The sequence below is a fragment of the Podarcis pityusensis genome, assembly GCF_964106645.2.
Source record: "Podarcis pityusensis genome assembly, chromosome: 18".
Lineage (NCBI taxonomy): Eukaryota > Metazoa > Chordata > Lepidosauria > Squamata > Lacertidae > Podarcis > Podarcis pityusensis.
The window spans coordinates 7,454,266-7,482,229 of NC_138043.1; the positions used below are offsets into that span (position 1 = coordinate 7,454,266).

General features: G+C 50.3%; 1 protein-coding gene across 1 annotated transcript; it reads right to left on the reverse strand.

Moving 5' to 3' along the window:
• Positions 1-9,692: 9,692 nt before the first annotated feature.
• LOC308467446 (protein-lysine 6-oxidase-like) lies at positions 9,693-27,553 on the reverse strand. Its single transcript, XM_080989197.1, has 7 exons — positions 27,323-27,553; positions 25,063-25,171; positions 16,372-16,509; positions 14,402-14,558; positions 13,437-13,532; positions 11,571-11,686; positions 9,693-10,051 (listed from the first exon to the last, which is right to left on the reverse strand). Exons 1-7 carry the CDS (start codon positions 27,531-27,533, stop codon positions 10,045-10,047), a joined length of 834 nt encoding a protein of 277 aa, XP_080845323.1. The 5' UTR covers positions 27,534-27,553; the 3' UTR covers positions 9,693-10,044.
• Positions 27,554-27,964: the final 411 nt, after the last annotated feature.

Consider the following 27,964-nt stretch of genomic DNA (forward strand, 5'->3'; position numbering starts at 1 on the left):
TCAGAATGGAGAGGTTTGATCTTCTTGCAGTCCATGGGACTCTCAAGAGTCTCCTCCAGCACCATAATTCAAAAGCATCCATTCTTCGGCGATCAGCCTTTTTTATGGTCCAGCTCTCACTTCCATACATCACTAATGGGAAAACCATGGCTTGAACTATACGGACCTTTGTTGGCATGGTGATGTCTCTGCTTTTTAAGATGCTGTCTAGGTTTGTCATTGCTTTTCTCCCAAGAAGCAGGCGTCTTTTAATTTCGTGGCTGCTGTCACCATCTGCAGTGATCATGGAGCCCAAGAAAGTAAAATCTCTCACTGCCTCCATTTCTTCCCCTTCTATTTGCCAGGAAGTGATGGGACCAGTGGCCATGATCTTAGTTTTTTTGATGTTGACCTTCATACCATATTTTGCGCTCTCCACTTTCACCCTCATTAAAAGGTTCTTTAATTCCGCCTCACTTTCTGCCATCAGGGTTGTGTCATATATGGGCTCTTAGGTACCCCATAAGGGAAAAGAAGCAGTCCACCCTTATAAGAGAATGCCTCCACGATCAGGTTGCAAACGGGCTGTTGTGGACTCTACAAGGAAACGGGAATGTTTTTGAAGGGATGTTCCACTAGAGGATGCCAGATCTCCAGAGAGGATGCTGAGCCTTCTCAGTGGAGAAAGTAGCTGTATTTGAGCATCTTCTGAACAGGGAGAAGCCTCCAGGGTCAATCCTGTCCTCCTCACCTCCAGTTCCCTGCCTAAAAGCCTGAGGAGCTGCTGCCAGTCAGTGTAGGCCAGGGATCAGCAAACCTTTTCAGCAGGGGACCGCTCCACTGTCCCTCAGACCTTGCGGGGGGCCGGACTATATTTTTGGGGGGAAATTATGAACGAATTCCTATGCCCCACAGATAACCCAGAGATGCATTTTAAATCAAAACACACATTCTGCTCATGTAAAAACACCAGGCAGGCCCAGCAAATAAACCAGAAATGCATTTTTAATTAAAGGACACATTCTACTCATGTAAAAACACGCTGATTCCCAGACCATCCGGGGGTCGGATTTAGAAGGCGATTGGGCCAGATCTGGCCCCCGGGCATTAGTTTGCCTACCCATGGTGTAGCAAATTTTTTCAGCAGGGGGCTGGTCCGCTGTCCCTCAGACCTGGGGGGGGGGGCCAGACTATATTCTGGAAAAAATAATGAACGAATTCCTATGCCCCACAAATAACCCAGAGATGCATTTTAAATTAAAGGGCACATTCTACTCACGTAAAAACACGCTGATTCCCGGACCGTCCGCAGGCCAGATTTAGAAGGCGATTGGGCCGGATCCTGCCCCCTGCGCCTTAGATTGCCTACCCACGGTGCACAGACAATACTGAGTTGGTCTGATCTGGTAGAAGGCAGGATCTGAATGTTCTCGGAGCCTTTAAATGTGCCCTGTAATATAATGCATTTGTGTACAATATTTTGGCCAGTGCATGTATTCTTCCTTTACTCCAGTATCCCTAATCCTAACCGAACTGGCGAAAACAACCGGAAGAATCAGAAATCAGGAGGACCAATTTTTTAAAAAAATAAGGAATAGGGAAAAATATAGAATTTACCTTAAAAACCATTGCAAACAATTAAAAACTATTAGTAGGATTGGAATAGCACTTGTAGCTTAATGTTAAATTTTGGGTGTAATGGAGATTTAATAGATTTGGATTAATAGACAAGATTCGAGAGCAAAAGGTCCTTATAGACCCACAGAGGGGAGGAGGGAAGTTCATGAGAGTCTTCAGAATTCTCTATGTTGGCTGTTTTATAATGTTCTGTCAATTTTTAAAATCTGAAAAACTAAATATTTTTTTTAAAAAATGATGAAAACATAAAAACCTGAAAAGGCCAACTTCTCAGGCATATAATGGTCATAGCAGAAAGCTGTGGTTGCAAAAATTTCAGGTGAAGCCTTGGGCCAGCAATTCGAAACACCTGGATCAGGGCTCGATTTAGGTTTGATGAGGTCCTGAGCTACTGAGGGCAATGGGGCCCTTTTTTGTCCAGCTGTCGTCTGTCAACAACAAATTGTCGCTGTTTTTGTGTGTTGAATATATGCTGTATGGTAATTTATGGACCTTGTAGGTATCTAAAGCCATTTGCACATAACACATTGGAGCCTACACAACACAAAGCACTGTTGATGTAGGTTTTATTTTATCTTACTTGCTTTTTTATCTTATATTTTGGAAATGTGGGATGTGGGTGGCGCTGTGGGTTAAACCACCAAGCCTAGGGCTTGCTGATCAGAAGGTTGGCGGTTTGAATCCCCGCGACGGGGTGAGCTCCTATTGCTTGGTCCCTGCTCCTGCCAACCTAGCAGTTCGAAAGCACATCAAAGTGCAAGTAGATAAATAGGTACCACTCCGACAGGAAGGTAAACAGCATTTCTGTGCGCTGCTCTGGTTTGCCAGAAGCGGCTTAGTCATGCTGGCCACATGACCCGGAAGCTGTACGCCGGCTCCCTCGGCCAATAAAGCGAGATGAGCGCCGCAACCCCAGAGTCGTCCGCGACTGGACCTAATGGTCAGGGGTCACTTTACCTTTCCCTTTTTTGGAAATGTACATCCAGTTTGATTTCCCTTTTAAAAAAATTGGTGCCCCCAAGAGACTGGGGCCCTAAGCTCTAGCTTGTTTAGCTTATGCGTAAATCCGGCATTGACCTGGACGCAATGTGGAATGCTCAGCCACATATGCGTTAACTTTGTTTCTGTGCCGTCAGTTACACTCTCCTGTGGGGGAAAAATAGAATTGTGCAATGTACGTCAATGGCTCTCTGCCCTTGGCGTGAATCCAGTGGGAGAGGTCTTGCCTCTGGCCAGAGCGGCAGCTGTGCAAAAGCCTGACGCAAGGCACACCTTGTTGCACCACCGTCTGAAGTCTCGCCTATAGTTGCTATGTGCGTTTTCACCCCTTTGCAAGTTCTTGTCCCGGTTTGTCTCTCATGATGGTGCTAGAAGCTTGGCAGCCCCTGAAATCCCCTCTGTTCTCTTGTGGCAGATCGATCACTTTCAGGGCAGAGAGATGGATGCGAGGCCTCCTTTGGGCTTAGAAAAAGAGAGCACCCGGGTTCCAAAGGCAAGGCTGATCTTTTTCTTCTTAATATATTTTTATTAAGTTTTACATAAGAAATTTAAATTCAAACAAATCTTCCATCTCATCATTTAGCATTTCCAGAATTCTTTGACTTCCCTCTGCCTTTCCATTACCAATCCCCCTCCCCAACTGCTTCTCTTAAAAAAAGGTAAAGGGACCCCTGACCGTTAGGTCCAGTCGCGGACGACTCTGGGGTTGCGGCGCTCATCTCGCTTTACTGGCCAAGGGAGCCGGCGTACAGCTTCCAGGTCATGTGGCCAGCGTGACTAAGTGGTAAACCAGAGTAGTGCACGGAAACGCCGTTTACCTTCCCGCCAGAGTGGTACCTATTTATCTACTTGCACTTTGACGTGCTTTCAAACTGCTAGGTTGGCAGGAGCAGGGACCGAGCAACGGGAGCTCACCCCGTCGTGGGGATTCGAACTGCCGACCTTCCGATCGGCAAGCCCTATGCTCTGTGGTTTAGACCACAGCGCCAGCCGCGTCCCCTTAACAGACAGTTAATTATGAGAGGGAATTACTTCTCTTCCCCCCAACCCCAAACAACCAAATGCTTGGCTTGCCCATCCTTTCCGAAGTTAAAAGATGCACATCTGGCCAGGTTTCTAGGGCAGAAGCAGCTGTGACCTCAGCCCCTGGAAATGTTCAAACATTCCATGCCTGCCGTCCGACATGCAGTTCTTATGTGAGCGATTGGTGGTCCAGACAGGTGTGCCACTGGCATGCTCACCACACTACAAAAAGATGGGCTTCTGGCGTGTGTTGCAGCCCGGGACACTGGGATGGGCAGATGTCATATTTGTGGCTGCCATAACGGCGGTTTTGGCTCTCGAGTGGGTGTAGGAGAAGGTTTGGGGGAAGTTCAAGTGTCCTGTTCTCCACCATGACTGTGGTTTGGGTGGATCTGTGGGCTGAGGGAAGAAAAGCAGCCAAGGGGAAATGTTTACCATTCTTGGTTGGGAGACCTTCACCTGCAAAAGCTGTGGGTTGTGGTGGGCTGCCGTTCCAGACAGTAACCAAACACAATCATGCCTGGCTGATGAAATGAGTGCGAGCCAGGGCAGAGGGAGGCTGGCCTATTAACCACCAAGGAGGATCTTTGAGGCAGCATGAAATATACTCGGAGTCCTGCAGTGATTTCATGCTCTTTATTGCAGCTTGTAAAACAGTGATTGAATTCTCCCCACCAAAAAACCTCAGGCTTTTATATACATTACAGTCATACGTCATGTTACGTCCACTTCCTGTTACGTTCTTTCAGGTTACATCCCGCGGCGACCTGGAAGTACTGGAAAGAGTTACTTCCGGGTTCCGCCGCTCAAGCATGCGCAGAAGCGCAAAAATGACGTCAGCGCATGCGCAGAAGCGGCAAATCGCAACCCACGTGTGCGCAGACGCGCCGCTGCGGGTTGTGCTCTTTTCATGTTGCGAACGGGCCTCTGGAATGGATCCCATTCGCAACCAGAGGTACCACTGTATTTACACAATGAGTCCCGTCTGATTGGCTGATTCTGCTTCCCTCCTGGAGCCTGATTGGTCATCTCCTGCAGCCCAATCAGTTGTTGCATTCTACGATCCTACCTGCCTATTGTTGTAGCATCCAAGCTTAGTACAGAACACAGCAGGTGACAGGCTGAGGGTTTGGGCTGTAAAAGGTAAAGGGACCCCTGACTGTTGGGGTCCAGTCGTGGGGTTGCGGCGCTCATCTCGCTTTATTGGCCAAGGGTTTACTCTGGTTTACTCAACCCTCTGCTCTTGTTTGAATGCACCAAGAAGGGAGAAACACCGAAAGGACAAAAATTGTCTGTTTTAAACTTCTTCTTCTTCCACTCCTCAGCTGTCTTATGTAAGAGAGATAAAGGATGTGGAGCCCTCAACTATCCCATGGTACTTTCCCACAGTGTATTTCACTCCTGGTACCATGTCTGGTACCAATCATGGTGCTGGGGGAGACTCTTGAGAGTCCCATGGACTGCTAGAAGATCAAACCTCTCCATTCTGAAGGAAATCAGCCCTGAGTGCTCACTGGAAGGACAGATCCTGAAGCTGAGGCTCCAAGACTTTGGCCACCTCATGAGAAGAGAAGACTCCCTGGAAAAGACCCTGACGTTGGGAAAGATGGAGGGCACAAGGAGAAGGGGACGACAGAGGACGAGATGGTGGGACACTGTTCTCAAAGCTACCAGCATGAGTTTGGCCAAACTGTGGGAGGCAGTGGAAGACAGGAATGCCTGGCGTGCTCTGGTCCAGGGGGTCACCAAGAGTTGGACACGACCAAGCGACTAAACAACAACAACCATGTCTGGTCTTCAACATGAAGTTTCAGATTGAGCGTAGCAATTTCGAAGAGACATTTTATTAACAAGCGAACACCCATTTATGTACAACATCCATCAAGGAACTTAACCTTCTCTAACAGAACAAGCTTACTGACAGCCAGGCTCTTTAAAGTATGTTCAGCTTAAAGATACAGTACTGTGGCTGTGCAACAGGAGAGGGGGAAAGGAATGGAAATGGGTTGTGATCTGGGTTCAAGGGAGAGTTGAGAAAAGCAAGGAGGGGTCAAGGAGAAAATTGGGGTGCAAAGGTTGTATTTTTTGTTGTTGCAAAAATGGAGAGAGCAAGTTGGCATGGGAATGGGGTTGAAGAACAGGTGCAGACGATGGCTCCAAAATTGTCAAGGCTGGGTTCAGATGCAGGCTGAGACACAAGTAGCAGAGACTGTCAGTGCAACTGATTCTTTGTTCAAGAAAACAGCATACAGCTCAGCACACGTCCAGCAGGTCTTTCCGCTATACGGCAGTTGCCAGGTTTCAGGGACTGGGCAAAGGAGGAATGGCGGAGACCACCTGCCCCCATCCTGCCCCTTCCAGAGAGGAGGAAGAGGAAGACAGGATAGATTTACAATGGGGGTTTGAGGGAGGTCGCAGCTCAGAGGCAGGCGAGGGGAAAAGCTGGGAAATCATGGGGGAGCCAGAAAAACAACACCCAGCAGACATGTTGTCATTGTTGTTGTGGTTTAGTCGATTAGTCATGTCCGACTCTTCATGACCCCCTGGACCAGAGCACGCCAGGCACTCCTGTCTTCCACTGCCTCCCGCAGTTTGGTCAGATTCATGCTGGTAGCTTCAAGAACACTGTCCCACCATCTCGTCCTCCGTCGTCCCCTTCTCCTTGTGCCCTCCATCTTTCCCAGCATCAGGGTCTTTTCCAGGGAGTCTTCTCTTCTCATGAGGTGGCCAAAGTCTTGGAGCCTCAGCTTCAGGATCTGTCCTTCCACTGAGCACTCAGGGCTGATTTCCTTCAGAATGGAGAGGTTTGATCTTCTTGCAGTCCATGGGACTCTCAAGAGTCTCCTCCAGCACCAGAATTCAAAAGCACCCATTCTTCAGCGATCAGCCTTCTTTATGGTCCAGCTCTCACTTCCATACATCACTGCTGGGAAAACCATAGCTTTAACTATACGGACCTTTGTCGGCAAGGTGATGTCTCTGCTTTTTGAGATGCTGTCTAGGTTTGTCATTGCTTTTCTCCCAAGAAGCAGGCGTCTCTTAATTTCGTGGCTGCTGTCACCATCTGCCGTGATCGTTAGAAAGCATTAGAAAGCTCTCCCAGAACCAGGCGAGCCTTGAAAGTAGGAGAGCAAAGAGCTCAAAGACAGAGGGCACATAGCAGCACCCGCAGAAGTGATGAATGAGGAAGTGGGAGAGACGGGATGTGTGTGTGTGGAGATTCATGTGGGACAACACCATTATCCAAGAGGCTGGGTTCTATAGCCTCTCTCTGGAAAGATTGAAATAAAAAAGGATGGTAAGAAACTTTTCCTTGTCTTTATAATTCCCGAGCAACCAGCCTGGCAGCATCCTGGACCCCCGGGACGCTGGCAGCATCCTGACACCAGGAAACAGCGGTCTCCTCCTTCTACCTCCATTAAGACTCCTCCACTGCCTGATGTCTCCCAAGCAGCCTCCTACTGCGTTGGGGCCCTTCTACTCTCTGTTTGCCTCTACGCATCAGCCCGTGTGTCCTTGGAGACGGGGGGGGGGGCAGGGGAAGAGAGGAAAGCTTGTTGCGGTAGGAGAGACAACCTCCTGGGATTCCTCTGCCCCTCCCCGCTCCCCTCCACTTCAGTCTCCGAGTCTGAACTGCTCCCTGTCACCGAATCTCCCTGCTCACTCGGTCCTGTTGCCCCTTCAGCATCCAATCCCTCCTCCCTGTCTTTCCCTTCTGACCTCTCCTCGGTGCCCCACCACCAACCCCTTGGGCTCTGAGCCTTCCTCCTCCTCCTCTGGGGTTTCCCCTGGGGGTTCCCCAACTGGTACCTCCCATCACTCATCACCCAGCCAGTCCCTGGCCATAACCCGGCGGAAGGTGAGAGGGTGCTTTGCAGTTGCAACGTGTGGATGGAGGGCGGTGCAAGAGGTCACCCTGGGGGGGGGGGTCCCGTGTGCAAGGGGGCGTTGCGCCCAAGGAAAGGAGGAAGCATAGACAGGGCAGCAAAGGCAAAACGAGGGGTGGAAATTGGAGCTGCAAAATAGATGTGTCTTCAGAGCAGACGCAGATTTAGGCGAGTGCTTGCTCACACTGTTGACGTACAACCAGGGCTGCCAGGAGTCAGCTTCACCTGTTGAACAGCAGCCTGAAGGGGCAGAAGGCAGAGTGACTCCACCTGCTGCCGACCAGCCTTCTTGCTCCTGATGTGAACCAGCTAGCTCCAGCTTTCTTAAGCAGGGTTTCCAGCTTCACTCAGTTGCTGCAAACAACATTCGTCGTTCCTGGCCGGACCTTGGTGCTTCTTGCTTCTTGTGACCTTGGACCCCCGGATCGTCTGACTACATGAACTGAGATACTTCTGACCTTAGGACTGGGCTGGATACGGACTCTGCCTTCAGGCAAGTAACCCCCTTGAGACATGGCTGGTTGGGCAGCGCGGGAATACGGCAGTCTAGATCTTGGCGAATCTGCTTAAAAGTAGCTCAAAAACTTCCAATTTTGTTGAGATTTTGCAAAAGAAAAAAAAAAGCACAACAACCCTCATGTCTGGGTTTTCACTTTTTGGGTGTCTCTACTGAAATTTGAAAGTCCAAAGTCTGCCACTGTTCTGGGATAGGGCTGGGGAGGTGAAAAGCGAGTTTTGTAGTTGCGTGGGGTAGTAAGGCGAAGCTCTAGCGGGATTAACGGGAAGGTCAGAGGGGTTGGCTAAAGAGCAAGCTGCAGCCCCTAGTTGTTGTTTTTAAGTATTAAAGCACCATCAGAACACTTTGCACAGAAGCCCCCCATGGACAGTGCCCTCCCCCTTTGCGTCAAGCTTAACATTTGCGTTTTGCCAGGGGGAGAGGCGAAAAAGGAAAGAGTGTTGTGAAGCTGGATAAAGGAGGGATGAAGGCGAGCTGGGAAAATGTGAGGTCTTCCTTCTGCTGGGCCAAAGGACATTTGGCACTAGGGATGAATGAATTGGTCAGTTTTGGTTCTCTTAGGTTTCTAGTTTTTCCAGTCTTAAAACCAGTCCTCCACATTTCTGCTGCAATTTTCACTGAAGGGGAAAACAAACGAACTACTCATGGGAATCTGACAACTTTTTAGTGCCAGTTTCTCCGGATACATCTTTGTACGCCGCCTCGCCTAATCGATGCACATTTCTTCCGAACAGGTGAATTTTTGTACGTATCGTTTGCTTGGAAGGCCGCGCCACAAAGCTCAGAGGAGCGTGGCTTTCGAAGGAGAGCTGTGCTTCCGTCCGGACGTTGCTCCAAGATGTGCCTATTGCGTAGTTTCTAATTCCATCCCTAGATGGCTGGTGGCGTGGCAGTTGCAGCTTTACTTATTTGGGGCACACGGCTGCTGCACTCTCTATGCTGGCTTCAATCCTGCTGCACCACTGAAATAACACAAGCACCTCAAATTTATGGCAGGGAAAGGCTTAGAATTCATGGGTAGGCAAACTAAGGCCCAGGGGCCGGATCCAGCCCAATCGCCTTCTCAATCCGGCCCGCGGACGGTCTGGGAATCAGCACGTTTTTACATGAGTAGAATGTGTCCTTTTATTTAAAATGCATCTCTGGGTTATTTGTGGGGCATAGGAATTCCTTCGTTATTTTTTCCAGAATATAGTCCGGCCCCCCACAAGGTCTGAAGGACAGTGGACTGGCCCCCTGCTGAAAAAGTTTGCTGACCCCTGGAGGATGCTGGTGGTTTTTCTCGGAGGTTTTCTTAGAGCCACAGAACTGTAGAGCTGGGACCTAGAAAATGACCTAGTGTAAATTTCTTTATCGTTGGGTACCATTCTGTGCAATGTGGGCTTTCTCTGCCTTGGGAAAGGGGAGGTGGGTGGGTTCAGGCAGCCCCCTCCTCTTCTATTCTCTCTGTCTGGGTAAGGGTAAGGTAAAGGTAAAGGGACCCCTGACCATTGGGTCCAATCGTGGCCGACTCTGGGGTTGCGGAGCTCATCTCACTTTATTGGCCGAGGGAGCCAGTGTACAGCTTCCGGGTCATGTGGCCAGCAGGACTAAGCAGCTTCTGGCCAACCAGAGCAGCGCACGAAAACGCCGTTTACCTTCCCGCTGGAGCGGTACCTATTTATCTACTTGCACTTTGACGTGCTTTTGAACTGCTAGGTTGGCAGGAGCAGGAACCGAGCAACGGGAGCTCACCCCGTCGTGGGGATTTGAACCGCCGACCTTCTGATCGGCAAGTCCTAGGCTAGCGTCAGTATATCAGCAGTCTCCCTAAAAGCGAATGCATAAAACTTAATACTGGTGGCAGCTGGGACAGGATAGGAAGCGAGGGCTGGGCAAATTTTAAAACGCGTCTCGAGCCACAGAGTCTCCTTCGGTCTGGCGGGGTTGCAGAGATGGTTTGAAGCATTCGAGGGAAATGGGGTACGAAGCCGTCTTGCTCCACTGCGATCGGGTCGCCGTTTAGTTGCTGCAGTGGGTGGGAAAGGAAAGAAATAGCAGTTGAGTCATAACATCAATTCACGAACGTGTTTTTTCTTTTCTTTAGAAAAAATTATTTATTTGGCTTTTCAGATTAAAACTTTACAGTCATATATCGAATATACAACATGAAAACAAGATTCCAAGGACTTTCCGCCTCCCCTTTGTGGGTCCTGCTGTTAATAATAATAATAATAATAATAATAATAATAATAATAATAAATTTATTTATACCCCGCCCATCTGGCTGGGTTTCCCCAGCCACTCTGGGCGGCTTCCAACAGACTATTAAAATACAAAACCTATTAAACATTAAAAGCTTCCCTAATCATTTCCTCCTGCATCTTTTATGATCATCCAAATCTTTTATATCTCCACTGTGTCCAAAATTCACCATTAAACTACAAGTGATATTCCAATCCTGCTAACGATTTTATTTTATTTTGCTTTTCTACGGCTCAGTTTATTCACCCCCTTTAATAATTTTTTTATTAAAAAGGTAAAGGTAAAGGTGCCCCTGCCCGTACGGGCCAATCGTGTCCGACTCTAGGGTTGTGTGCTCATCTCGCTCTAGAGGCTGTGAGCCGGCGCCATCCGAAGACACTTCCGGGTCACGTGGCCAGCGTGACGAAGCTACTCTGGCGAGCCAGCACCAGAGCAGCGCACGGAAATGCCGTTTACCTTCCCACCAGAGTGGTACCTATTTATCTACTTGCACTTTGATGTGCTTTCAAACTGCTAGGTGGACAGGAGCTGGGACCGAACGACGGGAGCTCACCCTGTCGCGGGGATTTGAACCGCCGACCATACGATCGGCAAGCCCTAGGCACTGAGGTTTTACCCACAGCGCCACCCGCGTCCCTGCCAATTTTTTTATTATTTTCAATTAATTCACATTACATGTTGATTGCCATACTCCTTCAACATTGTACATAACATGAATATATTATTTCTGTAAACTCCCCACATCTAACCCTGCAACCACCTTCCCTTATACCCAAGTAGCGGTGTGACTCCCTTCACCCACATGCGTGATATCCAACTTGTTACTTCACAAAAACCTCTAACATTGTGTTCATTTTTGTTCATTACAATAGTCATTCATCTATTTAAAAAAGAAAAAAACATAGTTTCTTAACTTAATGGGTTCTTGCTAATGATTTTAAATACATTAGAGAATTTACAAGTGTACACATTTTGTTTTTGTTGTACTAAATCATGTATATTATGCAATAAGAATTGCAGTGCTATCTAGTATACTGGTCTTTGTGTTGCTTGTATTGTTTGTTGTGTTAAATTTGCAACACAGGGGTTTGTTGTTCTTTTTGTAGAAAGACATGGCTGCCTGGAGAGAAAAATACTCCTGACGATGTGCTGACGACATCATTACAGGCCTCTCTTTTCACCTAACGGAGGCAGGGAAACTGTCCCTGCTCTGAACGGGGGTTGGACTAGATGACTCTAGGGGCCCCCGTCGAGTGCTACAAATCACTCTTCCCTCACGGTACCTGGTGATCTTGCAGTTCCTTGCGGTGGCATGCGTCCCTGTGTATATTACATCACACCTGGCAGCATTGTTTGTGAAGTCTGACTCGGGCACCAAAAAGTCCGGATTAACGGTCACCTTGAAAATGGGTTAAGAACAATACAGTCAAGTTCCACCCCACTGTTTCCACTCCTAAAATCAGGCGGTGTCCTTAACTGACCAGCTTCAACTGTTGCAAGCTCTAATCATAATAAGGATTGTTTTTCCTCTTCTTCTTCATCAGGAAAGTCTTGTTACAAGAATTCTAGGCTCTCAAATATATATATTTTTCTCAATTTAAATTTTTATTAGTTTTCATCAAACATACATTCCAATACATTCATTGTATTAATACATCTCATACATAACATTAGCTCCACTGAGCTTTGGACTTCCTTCCTCCCCTTCAGTAAGTATCATATATTTTCATTATGTCACGTATTTTATACATTTATCTATTTGATCATAAGCTGTTGAAGTTAATCAAATCCTGCCAGTGTCTTTAAAGATTTACAGTTATCTCTTATATAATCCAAGTATTTACTCCAATTTTCATAAAACTTTTGTTCATCCTGATCTTTATTTCTCCCTGATAGTCTATCCAGTTCCGCATAATTAATCATTTTGACCTGCTATTCAGTAATAGTTGGTATTATTTCTGTTTTCCAATTCTGGGCCAACATAGTCCTTGCTGCTGTCGTGGCATACAGGAATAGATTTTTATCTTTCTTTTTAACATCTTTTCCAACTAGTCCCAGTAGAAAGGCTTCGGTTTTTTTAAAAAAAGTATACTTAAACATTTTTTTAAGCTCATTGTAAATTAATTCCCAGAAGCCTTTCACTTTACTGCAATTCCACCACATATGGCTCTCAAATATAAAATAAAGGTAAAGGATGCTTAAGTCCAGTCAAAGGCGACTATGGGGTTGTGGCGCTCATCTCGCTTTCAGGCCGAAGGAGCCGGCATTTGTCAACAGACATCTTTCTGAGTCATGTGGCCAGCAGGACTAAACCGCTTCTGGCGCAATGGGACACCGTGACGGAAACCAGAGTGCACGGAAACGCCGTTTACCTTCCCGCCACAGTGTTACCTATTTATCTACTTGCACTGGCATGCTTTCGAAGTGCTAGGTTGGCAGGAGCTGGGATAGAGTAACATGAACTCACCCCATCGCAGGGATTCGAACTGCTGACCTTCTGATTGGCAAGCCCAAGAGGCTCAGTGGTTTAGACCATAGCACCACCCGCATCCCATCTATTATTATTATCATTAACTGCATGAACCTGTGAGATTGAGAAGCCGATTGGGCCACATCCGGCCCACGGGCCTTAGGTTGCCTACCCCTGCACAAGAGCCACGTCCTTCTCTCCTGTGGTTTCTGTTGAGAGCTTTATCCTCCTTAAAAGGTAAAGGGACCCCTGACCGTTCGGTCCAGTCGCAGACGACTCTGGGGTTGTGGCGCTCATCTCGCTTTATTGGCCGAGGGAGCCGGCATACAGCTTCCAGGTCATGTGGCCAGTAGGACTAAGCTGCTTCTGGCAAACCAGAGCAACACACAGAAAAGCTGTTAACCTTCCCGCCGGAGTGGTACCTATTTATCTACTTGCACAGGCGTGCTTTCTAACTGCTAGGTTGGCAGGAGCAGGGACTGAGCAACGGGAGCTCACTCCATTGCGGAGATTCGAACCACCGACCTTCCGATCAGCAAGCCCAAGAGGCTCAGTGGTTTAGACCACAGCGCCACCCACGTCCGTTATACTGGCAAGGCAAAATGCCCCTGTGTTTCTGGACGACCCCTCATGCCTACGCCCATTTCCCTGCCAGTTTGAGCTTTGCAGCCAACCATACCTTGAGGATATAATTCCCAGGGGGGACGTCTGTAATGTCGATCCACTGGCAGTCAATGTGAGCATCGTATGTGTCGTAGCAGCCAGGACCCAGACCCTGAATGGAAGACAACATCACATCGCTCTGAGTATTTCTTTCGGACAGAATACTTCTCTCAACATGGTTTGTACAGCATTCTCCAACTGGCATCCCTTTCTACGAGGCCGGCTGGCTCCTTTTGTCTTCGTAATTTTAAGAGCTGCCACTAAAGTTTGTTATTTATCACATTCATATCCCCCAGATGAGCTCAAGGTGGAAATGGCCATAAAAACCTGTGATAAATAAAATATTGCCGCCTTTCCCTGGTGTTTCTAATATTGCATAGCTTTAGCTTTGATTGCCAGCTTTGATTTAAGTGGCCAAGTGGCTGCTAATAATAATAATAATAATAATAATAATAATTTATTATTTATACCCTGCCCATCTGGCTGGGTTTCCCCAGCCACTACGGGAGGCTTCCAACAAAGTATTAAAACACAGTAGTCTGTTAAACATTAAAAGCTTCCCTAAACAGAGCTGCCTTCAGATGTCTTCTAAAAGTCTGGTAGTTGTTGTTCTCTTTGACATCTGGTGGGAGGGCGTTCCACAGGGCAGGTGCCACTACCGAGAAGGCCCTCTGCTTGGTTCCCTGTAACCTGGCTTCTCACAGGGAGGGAACCACCAGAAGGCCCTCGGAGCTGGACCTCAGTGTCCGGGCAGAACGATGGGGGTGGAGACGCTCCTTCAGATATACTGGACCGAGGCCATTGAGGGCTTTCAAGGTCAGCGCCAAGACTGGCAAGGAGAAAAGTGCCCTGTCTGCGGATCAACAAGGGAACTGGCAGGGAAAGGCAAGCAGTGTCCCTGCAGAACAAAGGCAGAGGAACAGAGGCTGGTAAAAAAGGGGGTGGGGAGCCCTGCTGTCCCTGCGTCTCTTCTCCCCTCACCTGAGTGTGAGCCGTGCAAGCGTATCGTCGCCGGACTCCCGCGTCGCACGTCGTATCCTCCAGGCAGAAGCTGGCCTTGTGTCCTTCTGCCACCTTCTTGTGGGTGACGGCATCCAGCAGGTCATAGTTACTAAAGGCTTCCATGCTGTGATAATGGCTAAAAGACAAAGGTCCAGGTTTCCTTATTAACATTATTTTCAATCTGCAGTGATAGAGGAAAGCTTTTTCCACACTCTTAAATTTTTAAAAATACTTTTCAGGTTTATTCATTTCACTGATTTTACAATCATTTGAACATTTCGAAACTTGACTTCCTTTCCCCTCTTTCTGCGGTTCCTTAAATTTGTTTTAAGCATCTTCTACATATTAGTTGGTCTCTAAGGAAGTAATGACAAACCTAGACAGCATCCTAAAAAAGTAGAGACATCACCTTGCCGACAAAGGTCCGTATAGTTAAAGCCATGGTTTTCCCAGTAGTGATGTATGGAAGTGAGAGCTGGACCGTAAAGAAGGCAGATCACTGAAGAATGGATGCTTTTGAATTCTGGTGCTGGAGGAGACTCTTGAGAGTCCCATGGACTGCAAGAAGATCAAACCTCTCCATTCTGAAGGAAATCAGCCCTGAGTGCTCAGTGGAAGGACAGATCCTGAAGCTGAGGCTCCAAGACTTTGGCCACCTCATGAGAAGAGAAGACTCCCTAGAAAAGACCCTGATGTTGGGAAAGATGGAGGGCACAAGGAGAAGTGGACGACCCAGGATGAGATGGTGGGACACTGTTCTTGAAGCTACCAGCATGAGTTTGACCAAACTGTGGGAGGCAGTGGAAGACAGAAGTGCCTGGCGTGCTCTGGTCCAGGGGGTCACAAAGAGTCGGACACAACTAATCGACTAAACAACAACAACAACAAGGTGCTACTGGACAATTTTTTTTAATTTTTAAATTTATTTCGACTGCGTCAGACCAACACGGCTACCTACCTGAATGCATATTCTAAATTAATTTATTATGCTCATTTATTCATCTACTCCAACCATATAAAACTGCAGGTTATTACAATAATTCTGCCAATGTTCTTATCGGTTTACAGGCATTTCTGGAAAATCGGGACACTTGGAGTATGGGAATGTCGTGGATAGCAAGACAGGATATATTGATTAAATATTATCCTTCCTCACTCACACTAGTGAGCTGGTAGCAGAGTACATTCCCCTGTATATTGCAGGAAACTAGTTGGTAGATTCGTTAGAATCTTTTAAATTAAGCAATCCAGTCTGGCTTGTCCAAATTGGATTTGTTCCTGGTAAATCCCCTTTGTTCCATCTTAAAAAGAATAAAGACACAACAGTCCTCTCTGAAAAGTAATAAGAAGTTTACTTACATTCAGTTCGCAGTATGATCCTGAAGGCAGGCTTTAGCTTGTAGCTACAGAAGAGAGAGTGGGTTCATCCCATAGGGGGACTGAGACCATGTGCTTCTGGCTGAGAGCCAGCAGACAGCAAAAGAACATCAAGATGGAATAAAGTGAAGAAGAGGAAGAGGAAGAGGAGGAGGAACCAGGAGGAGGAAGAGGAACCAGGAGGAAGAACCAGGAGGAGGAGGAGGAGGAACCAGGAGGAGGAGGGACCAGGAGGGACCAGCCCTTTTATGGGGTCTCCCAGGGTCACACCCATCTACCTGGTCACACGCAGGGGGAGGATGCTCCAGACCAGGTGTGACAGGAAGTCACCAGGAAGTGGATCAACATCCCCTTGTGTGTCCACTCTGGGCAAACAGGAAGTGTTGTGCTTGACTGCTTATGTTGCATCCTACATGGAGGGCATGCACTCCCTGGGAAAGGTGAGTGGGGATAGCTGTTGAGGTCCTACTTTTCAACATCCCTTTTGGATATCTACTGGGGACAGAAATGCAGAAGAGAGAGAGTTCGGCCCCAGCTGACTGGCTTGGCTTGGCTTGGCTTGGCTTACTCACTTGTGGCAGCTGTGCCACTCCCAAGCGTGGTATGGTTTGACAGGGAGGAAGTCGGCCGTGCCTTGGTTCTTCACCCTCTGCGGGAAGCGAAGGAGGACCCGGTAGCTGATGTTGCTCAGCCCTGGCTGGTAGGCAGATCTGCAGGAAAGAGAGGGAGAAGAGGCCATGGATGATGGAGGAGCCAAGTTGGATGCCAGTATCCTGTCCCAACAAGGATTCAAGGGACGCGGGTGGCGCTGTGGGTTAAACCACAGAGCCTAGGACTTGTCGATCGGAAGGTCAGCGGTTCGAATCCCCGCCATGGAGTGAGCTCCCGTTGCTCGGTCCCTTCTCCTGCCAACCTAGCAGTTCGAAAGCACATCAAAGTCCAAGTAGATAAATAGGTACCGCTCCAGCAGGAAGGTAAACGGCGTTTCCGTGCGCTGCTCTGGTTCGCCAGAAGCGGCTTAGTCATGCTGGCCCCATGACCCAGAAGCTGTATGCCGGCTGTTAGGTGGTGGGTTGACATAGCAGCCGGCACAGCGATTTCTTCAAGTAGCTCTTTATTATGGTAAGCTGGAATAGAACTAACTGCGAACAGCTCAGCCGGCCTGTATTTATAGGCAGCCGGCTGTCAACATTGTAACCACAACAGCCCAGAGTTCCCGCCTAAAATAACTGCCGCGGACCTGAGTGAAAACTATCTACAGACCTGAGTGAAAACTATATACAGTATCCCCCTGTTGGCCCAGGGTGAAACTACACTACATAACACCCCTCCCCACCGAGATAAGGCGTTAGTTACAATCGTAATGGTTTCCTTATATACAGCACTACGCGTAATGGTTCAATTAAGCACAAAAGCATATCGGTTACATTTCCCATACTTAGACCAACAGTGATACCTGTCCAACAACATAGTCCTTTAAATGAGTTGGGCGCTTGGAAACTCTGCCAGACCGCCGGGGACTGGTAGCCAAGTCCGGAGGGCCACGCAGTTCTCGCTGAGGCTGTGGTGCGACCCTAGGTGGCGTTGGAACCAACTCCCCTGGATCCGCTGCTGTGGGTGGAGCCTCCGCAAGTGGAGTGGTCTGAGTCTGTTCTGAAACGGCTTGGTTCGGCTCCACGCTGGCAGTTTGTGAGGGAGGTGTAGGTGGGGCCTCGCCATCTGTACGTGTCTCTTCTGGAGCCGCCAGCGCAGTTGGGGGCACCTCGGTAGTGTCCAAGTCCCCAACCCTGCGCCTAAGCTGGTCTATGTGCCGTCGCCACAAGCGTCCGTCTTCGAGTGCCACCTGGTACGAGCGAGGTCCAGTGACTCCCACTACTGTGGCTGGCACCCAAGGGATGTCCCCCACATAGTTCCGGGCAAAGACCTGGTTTCCTGGGACAAATGACCGTGGTGCGTTGGCACAGCCTGGGGGTTCAGCCACGGCAAAGTCTGGGTGTAGCCGGTCGAGCGGTGACCTGAGGCGGCGGCCCATAAGCAGTTCAGCAGGACTCCTCCCTGTGGCCGCATGAGGGGTGATGTGTTGCACGAACAAGTATTCGGCGACCCGCTCATGCCAGTCTCCCCGGTCCAGGCGCGCCAGTGCCTCTTTTGTCGAGCGCACCATTCTTTCCGCTTGCCCGTTGCTGGATGGATGAAAAGGTGCCGTTAGGGCATGGCGGATGCCCAGTCCCAAAAGATACCGCTCAAACGTGCCTGACGTGAACTGCGGTCCGTTGTCAGAGACAAGGACATCAGGACACCCATGCGTTGCAAACAGGCCTCGCAGCACCCGGATGACAGCTTCGGTAGTGGTGGAGGGCATCAGGGCGACCTCCAGCCATTTGGAATAGGCGTCCACCACTACCATAAAGGTCCGGCCGTGAAAGGGGCCAGCCAGATCGATGTGCACCCTCGACCAGGGTGTCTTTGGCGTCTCCCAGGTGTGTCCCTTAGCTGCCGGTGGTGCAGGCCTCGACTCCTGGCACGCTTGACAGGCGGACACCCAGGCAGTGATGGCATCGTCCATATTAGGCCACCAGACGTAACACCGAGCCAACGCCTTCATTTTGACAATTCCCGGGTGGCCAACGTGCAGAGCCTCCAGGACGCGCTGACGGAGTCCCTGGGGAATCACGACGCGGTCTCCCCACAGCAGGCAGCCACGATGAGCTGAGAGTTCATGTTGTCTGGTTGCGAAGGGCTGGAACTCCGATGCAAAAGGCCCTTGTGGCCACCCCCTCCACACCCAGTTGAGCACCCGGCTGATGGTGCGATCCTGGGCAGATGCGGAGGCCACAGTGGCAGCCGATACAGGCGCTGCCGGAAGATCCTCAATCAGAAGGATCAGAAGGAGCGATGAAGCTGGAGCCGGGTCTTCCACAAATGCTGGAAGAGGGCAACGGCTGAGGGCGTCGGCATGGCCCATCGATTTCCCCGGGCGATGGATGAGCCGGTAGTGGTAGGCAGCCAGGAAAACAGTCCATCGCAGCATGCGTGGTGAGAGGACCGGTGGAGTTGGACGATCACCGGCGAGGAGGCCCAGGAGTGGCTTGTGGTCAGTGATGAGGTCAAAAGTCCTGCCATAGAGGTATTCATGGAACCTCTTCACTCCAGCCACAAGTGCCAATGCCTCCTTGTCGAGCTGGCTGTAATTCCGTTCCGTCGGAGATAGTGTCCTGGAAAAGTAGGCGAGCGGTGCTTCTCTTCCATCTGGAAAACGGTGACTAAGGACAGCACCGATGCCAAAAGGTGAGGCGTCGCAGGCAAGGACCAGCGGCCTGGATTCACTGTACTGTACCAGCACACTGTCTGAAGAAAGGAGAGCCTTGACCGCGTTGAAGGCCGCCGTCTCCCGATGACCCCAGGCCCAAGGCGTCTTAGTGCTAAGGAGTCGGTGAAGAGGCTCAGCCACTGTGGCTTTGTGGGGCAGGAACATGTTATAAAAGTTCAGCAGCCCCAGGAATGCCTGCAACTCCGTTTTGTTCTTTGGGGTGGGGGCCTGCTGGATAGCGCGGATCTTGGATGTGGTTGGATGAAGACCGGAGGCATCGATAAGATAGCCCAGGAACTCTACCTGTGGAACGGCGATCTGGCACTTCTCCCTCTTTACCTTGAGCCCGGCCTCCTGGAACCTGGTCAGCACGGCACGGAGGCGCTCGAACAGCTGCTGGTGTGAGTCTGCAGACACCAAGACGTCATCAAAATATGGTACCACGCCCGGAAGCCCTTGCAGGAGACGCTCCATAAGGCTTTGGAAGATGCCAGGAGCCACACTCACCCCGAACTGCAACCGGCGGCAACGGAAAGCCCCCCGGTGGGTGACGATCGTCTGGGCTTCAGCAGTGGCATCATCGACTGGCAGTTGTTGATAGGCTTGGGCAAGGTCCAGCTTAGCGAAGACCTTACCCTCACCCAGGGAATGCAGCAGGTGTTGGACAACAGGAACCGGATAAGCGTGCTGCTGAAGTGCCTTGTTGATCGTGCACTTGTAGTCAGCGCAGATTCTCACCGACCCATCTGGCTTGACAGGCGTGACGATGGGGGTTTCCCACTTTGCGTGGTCAACCGGCTCCAAAACTCCTTGGGCGATCAGTTTGTCCAGTTGTTCATCCACCTTAGCCTTGAGAGCAAAGGGAACCCGGCGTGGCTTTAGCTTGATGGGGGCGACTTGTGGATCAAGGCTAAAGGAGATGGGCGTACCTGTATATTGGCCCAAGGTGCCGTCAAAAACCTCGGCAAAGTCTTTGACCAGACCCTCAGTCTCTGCGTTAGAGATGCAGTTGATGCCGGTGACTTCCAGGCCGAGGGCATCAAACCAGCCTAGCCCTAGGAGGCTTGGCCGCTGACCTTCGACCACCACCAACCGGAGCAGGCCCGAAAAATCCTTGAAGGCGATCCGGAACCGGCCAACGCCTACCACGGGAATGTCGTTTCCCTGGTAGTCTCTCAGGTGTACGCGGTGAGAGTCGAGTTGCCTTTTGGACACTCTGGGTACCAGTCTTTTGATGGTGCTCCATGACACGATGGACAGGGCAGACCCGGTGTCGATCTCCATGTCACATGGAGCTCCTTCAATGAGCACCGTGACGTTCAGCTTGCGTCGCGTAGGCGAGTCGGTTTGGCCAATCGTGGTTCCAGACGGGCAGCGGCAGTTGGTGAGAGCGAAACAACTTTCCTTGGCAGACTGGAGTGAAGACTTGGACTTGCGAATCGATGAAGGGGGGGTGTCAGACGGAGCCAATCGGCAGACCTTAGCGATGTGGCCCCTTCTGGAACACTTCCTACAGATGGCGTCTCTGAATCGACACTTGGCACGGGAATGGTTGCCTCCGCAGCCAGCACATTCCGGTTGGCCCTTGGACTTCTGTTGGAACTTCCTGCGCTCCCGCTTTGTCTGGTGCACGTCATCGTCTTCACTGGAGGATGCCTCCTCACTGCTGGCCTTTTCATGATGCACCGGAACTGGCTCCCTAGCAAGACGCGGGCTGCTGGACTTGCGGATCTCCTGGGCGGAGCGTTCAGCAGCTTCTGAGGCCACAGCCTCCTCAATGGCTTTCTGTAGCGTGAGGTCTGGCTTGGCTAGGAGGCGCCGTTGCAGATGGATGTCCCGGACCCCGCAGACGATTCGATCCATCAGGGCATCGTCTAAGTCTCGGAACTCACAGTGCATTGCAGCCTGTCGCAGGGCGGTGGTGTAGTTGTTGATTGACTCCCCCTCTGCCTGGTTCCGGTGGTAGAACGCATGGCGGGCAGCAATCTTGGACGGCTTTGGTGCGTAGTGGTTGCGGAGCTTCTCTTGGATCGTGTCCCATGGTGTTGCCTGGACTGCTTCAGGCGCAACCAACGCTCGGGCCGTCTCAAACACCTCAGGCCCACAGAGGCTGAGGAATAGGCCCCGCTTCCGATCCTTTGATATTGCTGTCAGCTCGTTGGCTTGGAGGTAGCAGTCGAACCGAGCGAGGTAGGAGTCCCATGATTCAGAGGCTGGCGCAAACGGCGGTAGAGGCACAAGTGAAGCCATGATTCCGATGCTGGCGTGAAGGGCGATGGATGGAACACAGTGCTCTAGCCAGAACAGTCAGCTCTGAATTGGTTCTGCCCAGTGATTTCGCTCAGTGATTTCGCTCTGTGATTCAGCTCAGTGATTCAGCTCAGTTCAGAGGCTGGCCGCATCTGGCTGTGCTCTGATGTCCATCAATCCCACCTTCGTCGCCAGTGTTAGGTGGTGGGTTGACATAGCAGCCGGCACAGCGATTTCTTCAAGTAGCTCTTTATTATGGTAAGCTGGAATAGAACTAACTGCGAACAGCTCAGCCGGCCTGTATTTATAGGCAGCCGGCTGTCAACATTGTAACCACAACAGCCCAGAGTTCCCGCCTAAAATAACTGCCGCGGACCTGAGTGAAAACTATCTACAGACCTGAGTGAAAACTATATACAGTATCCCCCTGTTGGCCCAGGGTGAAACTACACTACATAACACCGGCTCCCTTGGCCAATAAAGCGAGATGAGCGCCGCAACCCCAGAGTCGGTCACGACTGGACCTAATGGTCAGGGGTCCCTTTACCTTTACCCTTTATCCTGTCCCAACAGATGCCTCTTTGGGGGTTGTTGTCCCCTCCAAAAGCAGAACCCAAGTCTTACGGGATTTGGGCAGGGAGCTGCTGAAACAGGTACTGACCGGAAGTGAAGACAATGAAAACCAACTTCCCGGAAGAGCGATATTAAAAACATCCCCGGAGAACTGCGCTTCCGTGTCTGCAGATGTCAGTCGGCTGAGATCACCGTTCGTTATATGTTGCACTGTAAGTTAGATGAAATTCTGAGGGCTAAATACTTAAAGAAACCCCTCAAGTCCAATTGGCACCTTTAAAAGGTAAAGGGACCTAGTTCTTCCTGGCTGGGGTGTGTCCACGAACTCTAAGCCACTTCTTTTCCGGCTCCAGGATAGCGAGACGGGGAAGGAGTTCGCGTAGCGATCGTCCTACTGTACAGAGGTGAAATTTGCATTCGTTGCCCCACCTTTTTTTGCCACAGGGCCCGCCCCCACAAGCATGTAGCCTCCTAGAAGGTAAAGGCAGCTCTCTGGCCCAAGTTAGGCCTGCAAATGCCCGCCCCCCGGAAAGGCAGGTGCAAAGGTGAGTTGGAAGGGACCCAGAGAATCACCTGGTCCAACCCCATAGCCAGAGTTGCCCATACGGGGATCGAACCTGCAACCAGGCATTATCGGCACATTGCTCTAACCCAGGCATAGGCAAACTCGGCCCTCCAGATGTTTTGGGACTACAACTCCCATCATCCCTAGCTAACAGGACCAGGAATGATGGGAGTTGTAGTCCCCCCAAAAATCTGGAGGGCCGAGTTTGCCTATGCCTGCTCTAACCCACTGAGCTATCCTGGTGCTAGTGGTCCATCTAGGTCAGTGCTGTCAACTCTGGCCGGCAGCTAGACCTTTTATATGCAAGGGAGATGCTCTCCTTCTGAGCTATGCCCTTCCCCGATGCAGACAGAAGTTCGGATGCCAGACTAGAAACTTTTCCACTGGTTGGGAATTCTCCACAGCTGGCAGGGGCAGTATTCTTGCGCTAGCATAACAAAGCTTCGAGAGCTCTAAAAAGAGCTATTTTTGGAGTCTATTCAGGAGGGCGAGGGAAGGTGAGGAGGGAAAGAAGAGGCCATTCATGGACTGAGTGAGCAAACAAGCAAAGGCTTGACCCTTTGGCATCTCCTGCCCTGGGAGAACAGCTTTGTTTGTTTGGGTGTTTACAGGAAACGGAGTCATTTCATTCTACCCTCCCCTCCCCACCAATATTTTTTTTTTGCATTTTTCCAGCTAGAATCAATAAGCAGAAAAGGACCGTTTGCTGTTCCAGGGCGCTGCCCACCCAATGCCTACAGGCGCCTTAACCCTCACGCTGCCTTCCTTGCCCAACTGCAACAGAACAGACCTGCAGCGGCGGTTCGAATCCCCGCAATGACGGGGTGAGCTCCCGTTGCTCAGTCCCTGCTCCTGCCAACCCAGCAGTTCAAAAGCACGTCAAAGTGCAAGTAGATAAATAGGTACCGCTCCGGCGGGAAGGTAAACGGCATTTCCGTGAACTGCTCTGGTTTGCCAGAAGTGGCTTAGTCATGCTGGCCACATGACCCGGAAGCTGTACGCTGGCTCCTTCGGCCAATAAAGCGAGATGAGCGCCGCAACCCCAGAGTCAGCAACAACTGGACCTAATGGTCAGGGGTCACTTTACCTTTACACCCCCAGAAACAAGCTGGTGGTGGGGAACAGGGATTGTACAGGCCATTGTTAAATCCTGGCATCCCTGGACCAGCCAAGGTCCTATTATTATTATTATTATTATTATTATTATTATTATTATCAATAATTGAATTTATATACCCCCCTTGACTAAGAGGTCTTAGGGCAGTTCACAGAACAAAATCAAAATATAAAACCACAAAATATTCAATCAAAATAAAAACAACTACCCAAAACCTCACATTTTAAAAGGATGTCAATCAAAAACCAAAGGCCTGGTTAAAAAGGAATGTTTTTGCTTGGTTTAGTCTAAAGGTGTGTAATGAAGGCACCAGGCGAACTTCCCTGAGGGAGAGCCTTCCACAGACGGGGAGCCACTGCAGAGAAGGCCCCGTTCTCGTGTTGCCACCCTCTGGACCTCTCAAGGAGGAGACACACGAAGAAGGGCCGCAGAAGATGATCTCAGGATCTGGGTAGGTCATAGCTGTCAACTATGTCAACTTTTTTAAAGGGAAATTCCCTTATTCCGAATAGGATTCCTCGCAAGAAAAGGGAAAAGTTGACAGCTATGGGGTAGGTTCGTATGGAAAGAGGCGGTCATCATACCCCTGTGAAAGTTGTGTTGGGTGCACTTTGGGCAACTTTGCCCTCAAGGAGGATGAAGTCCGCTTGAGTTTGGACAGTGACTCAGCTCTAAACAACTACGGAACTAAAAGAAAAATCATAGAATTATAGAGTTGGTTGGGACCTTGAGGGCCAAACCTCATGAAATGATGGCATCTCAACTGAAGCATCAGTTGCAGATGGCCAGATAAAGGTAAAGGGACCCCTGACCATTAGGTCCAGTCGCAGACGACTCTGGGGTTGCGGCGCTCATCTTGCTTTATTGGCCGAGGGAGCCGGCGTACAGCTTCCGGGTCATGTGGCCAGCAGGACTAAGCCGCTTCTGGCGAACCAGAGCAGCGCACGGAAACGCCGTTTACCTTCCCGCCGGAGCGGTACCTATTTATCTGCTTGCACTTTGAAGTGCTTTCGAACTGCTAGGTGGGCAGCAGCAGGGACCGAGCAACGGGGCTCACCCCGTCATGGGGATTCGAACCGCCGACCTTCTGATCGGCAAGCCCAAGGCTCTGTGGTTTAATCCACAGCGCCACCCGCGTCCCGTCGACCAGATGGCCAGATAGAGGGGTTTTTTTAGCAGAGGCTAAGGATGGAAAATCTTCCACCTTCTGAGGGAATTCCACTGGGGAAAACAAACCGCAAGGAATCGTAAACCTGCAAGATGAAAACAGACACTGGCTTTCCTGGTCTGGATTGCACCATGAGAGGAGAAGGCCCTATTGTGCTATATCCCTTGCAAACAACCCCCCCCCCTTATTATTAAAAATAATAATAATTGCACCATGCAACCGCACTGCCTTCACCCAACGTGCACCCGAGACGTAAATGCGAAGGTACGTCCCTCTCTACCTTGCCAGGCAATTCTCCTCCGCGGCGCATTTCAAGGCGTACAGCTGGACCCGTTGGATGTAGGTGCCTGCTTCGATGAAGTACGGATCGGGAATCAAATCCGGGAGCCCTAGGAGGGAGGAGGAGACACGGGAAGGTCAGGAAGACTCATTTGTCCCTAAGCAGAGCAAGCAGCTCAGATTTGGGATCTGTTGAGTGTTGGCAGTAAAATAATAATAATAATAATAATAATAATAAATTCAACATACACCGCCCTATACCCAGAGGTCTCAGGGCAGTTTACAACAAGACCACAACATATAAAATCAAACAAAAAGCAGTAACCCAATAACCCCACCCTCCAAAAGCCACATTCTAAAAGGGTGTTGGTTGTCAATAAGATCAACCAAAGTCCTGGTTAAAAAGGAATGTTTTTGCCTGGTGCCTAAAGGTGTATAATGATGGTGCCAGGCAAACTTCCCTGGGGGTGCAGGAATCTCAGTGAAAGCACCCCTGCTTAAAAACTTACAAGGAGGGGGAGTCCACAACCACCTGAGGGAGACCGTTCCACTGCCAAACAACTCTTAACCATCATAAAGTTGTTCCTGGTGTTTTAGTCTCCTTTCTTGTAATTTGAAGCCATCTAAACAAGTTAGATTTATTGCCCTTTACCATAAAGTCCCAGGGCAGGTTACAACAATGAAGAACTATCTGTTTGTCTATCTGTCTATCTGTCTATCTGTCTATCTGTCTGTCTATCTATCTATCTATCTATCTATCTATCTATCTATCTATCATCTACAACCATTAACTTTTTTTCTTGCAAACATTTTTATTTGTCTTTACAAATACAAAGTTATAATAATCCAAATATATATCCACATGCGGGTGGCTCTGTGGGTTAAACCACAGAGCCTAGGACTTGCTGATCAGAAGGTTGGTGGTTCAAATCCCCGTGCCGGGGTGAGCTCCCGTTGCTCGGTCCCTGCTCCTGCCAACCTAGCAGTTCGAAAGCACGTCAAAGTGCAAGTAGATAAATAGGTACCGCTCCGGCGGGAAGGTAACCGGCGTTTCCGTGCGCTGCTCTGGTTCGCCAGAGGCGGCTTAGTCATGCTGGCCACATGACCCGGAAGCTGTACGCCGGCTCCGTCGGCCAGTAAAGCGAGATGAGCGCCGCAACCCCAGAGTCGGCCATGACTGGACCTAATGGTCAGGGGTCCCTTTACCTTTACCTTTATATCCATATGCAGAGATTCCTCCAAATCTTGGGACTTCCCCTCAACCCCCTTCCATGGAGTCTCATTTTGAACATTTACAACTGCATATTCTTCCATACGCTAACTTTTATATCAGTCTGTATTGTCCATGGTATGTGTTACTCTACAAGAGAAAATTCTGCAAGCTACAACCATTAAAACCAGTCCCTTCCTGGCATGTCCAACAGGTAGATCGTGATCTACTGGTAGATCACTGGACATCTGTGGCAGATCACTGGTAGATTATTGGCTCCAACCAAAGGAACTCAACCACTTTGTCTCCCCTAAAAAAAGCTAAACAACTTTGCCCTGAACCCCCAAAAATGGGCCTTCCTCCTTCCTAAAAAAAGTTCATCAACTTTGAACCCCCCAAAAGGGGGTAGATCCCTGGCCACTCTCTTGGGAGTTGGCCACCCCTACAAAAAATATATAACACCCATAAATATCTGAAGGGCTGAGACATGGAAAATCAGATAATTACAAGAAAAGTGCCAGCCACTTCATTAAAAACAGCCAGTTCCCTAAAGATTTACAAACTGACACCTGAAAGCAGTTTACAACATGATGGCATACGTAAAACAGTTATACATATCTAAAACAATTGTCTTTTTTTTTTAATAAAGCAATGAAAAGTGATAAATATAAGAAAACAACAGTGGCACATACGTACAATCAGCTCAGGTCCCAGATGTGCAGGCAGCTGTGCCAGCACTATGGGCCACTTAGCCTAGTGTTGCCTGCACGGACTGGCAGCATCTAGAGCAACTCTCTAGTTTCCCAGGCAGGCAGCATCTCCCAGCCCTACCCGGAGATTCCTTTGGGGAACTTCCTTGGGCAAAGCGGGTGCTCTCTCACTCCTCTCTGCCCCCCACACCAGTGCCCCCCCCCCAGGCCACAACCATAGTCAGCCTGAGACACTTAACCTCAGGGCCCTGAGTTCGAGTCCCACTTTGGGCGAAAGATTCCTGCTGGACTAAACGGTCCTCTATGCCCCATCACCCCCCAATACTCCCCAACCAGCTCACCATGATGAAATAATCGGGTCCCATAGCCCGGCCTCCTGTTGGGGGTGCTTGCCGTCGAGGGGCGCTGCCTGGCGCCGGGGTAGCCGTCGTAGAAGATGCTATTCCACCGCTGGAAGGGGTTCCGCGGGTCGTCCCTGGTCGAGGCGCTGGGGGCCGTCTGGGATCCCTCTTCCTCGGGGACCGGGTCCCCCTGAATCTCGTTGCCCCCCATCGGAGGCCAGCTACCAGCCGGGCCGCTCCCTCGAGCTGCCCCTGGGGTGACCTGCTGCTGCTCTTGCAGCCGGCTTGGAGAAGGGGTCCCGGGGACCGAGTCATTGCGCCCTCGGGGACCCCTGTCCGCGCCGGCGGGCGCGTCTCCCCGGCTGGCCTCGACGGAGCGGACCCCCATCCCGGAGCCTTCTTCCCCCCAACCGGGGAAGCCCCGGGTGGCCTGGAGGGCGACGGGTCCGGCCCGCGGGACGCGCCCGGGAGCCGCGGTCCGGAGCGCTCCCCCGTGGGGGCGCGCGGCGATGCTGAGGTAGAGGCTCTGGGGCTGGTGGTCGCCGCCGGGACCCCGACGGGGCGGCCGCAAGCGGGCGGCGCTGTTGAAGAGGCTGAAAAGCCTCCCTCCGCTCTCCCAGCGGATCTGCTGCCTCCAGGGAT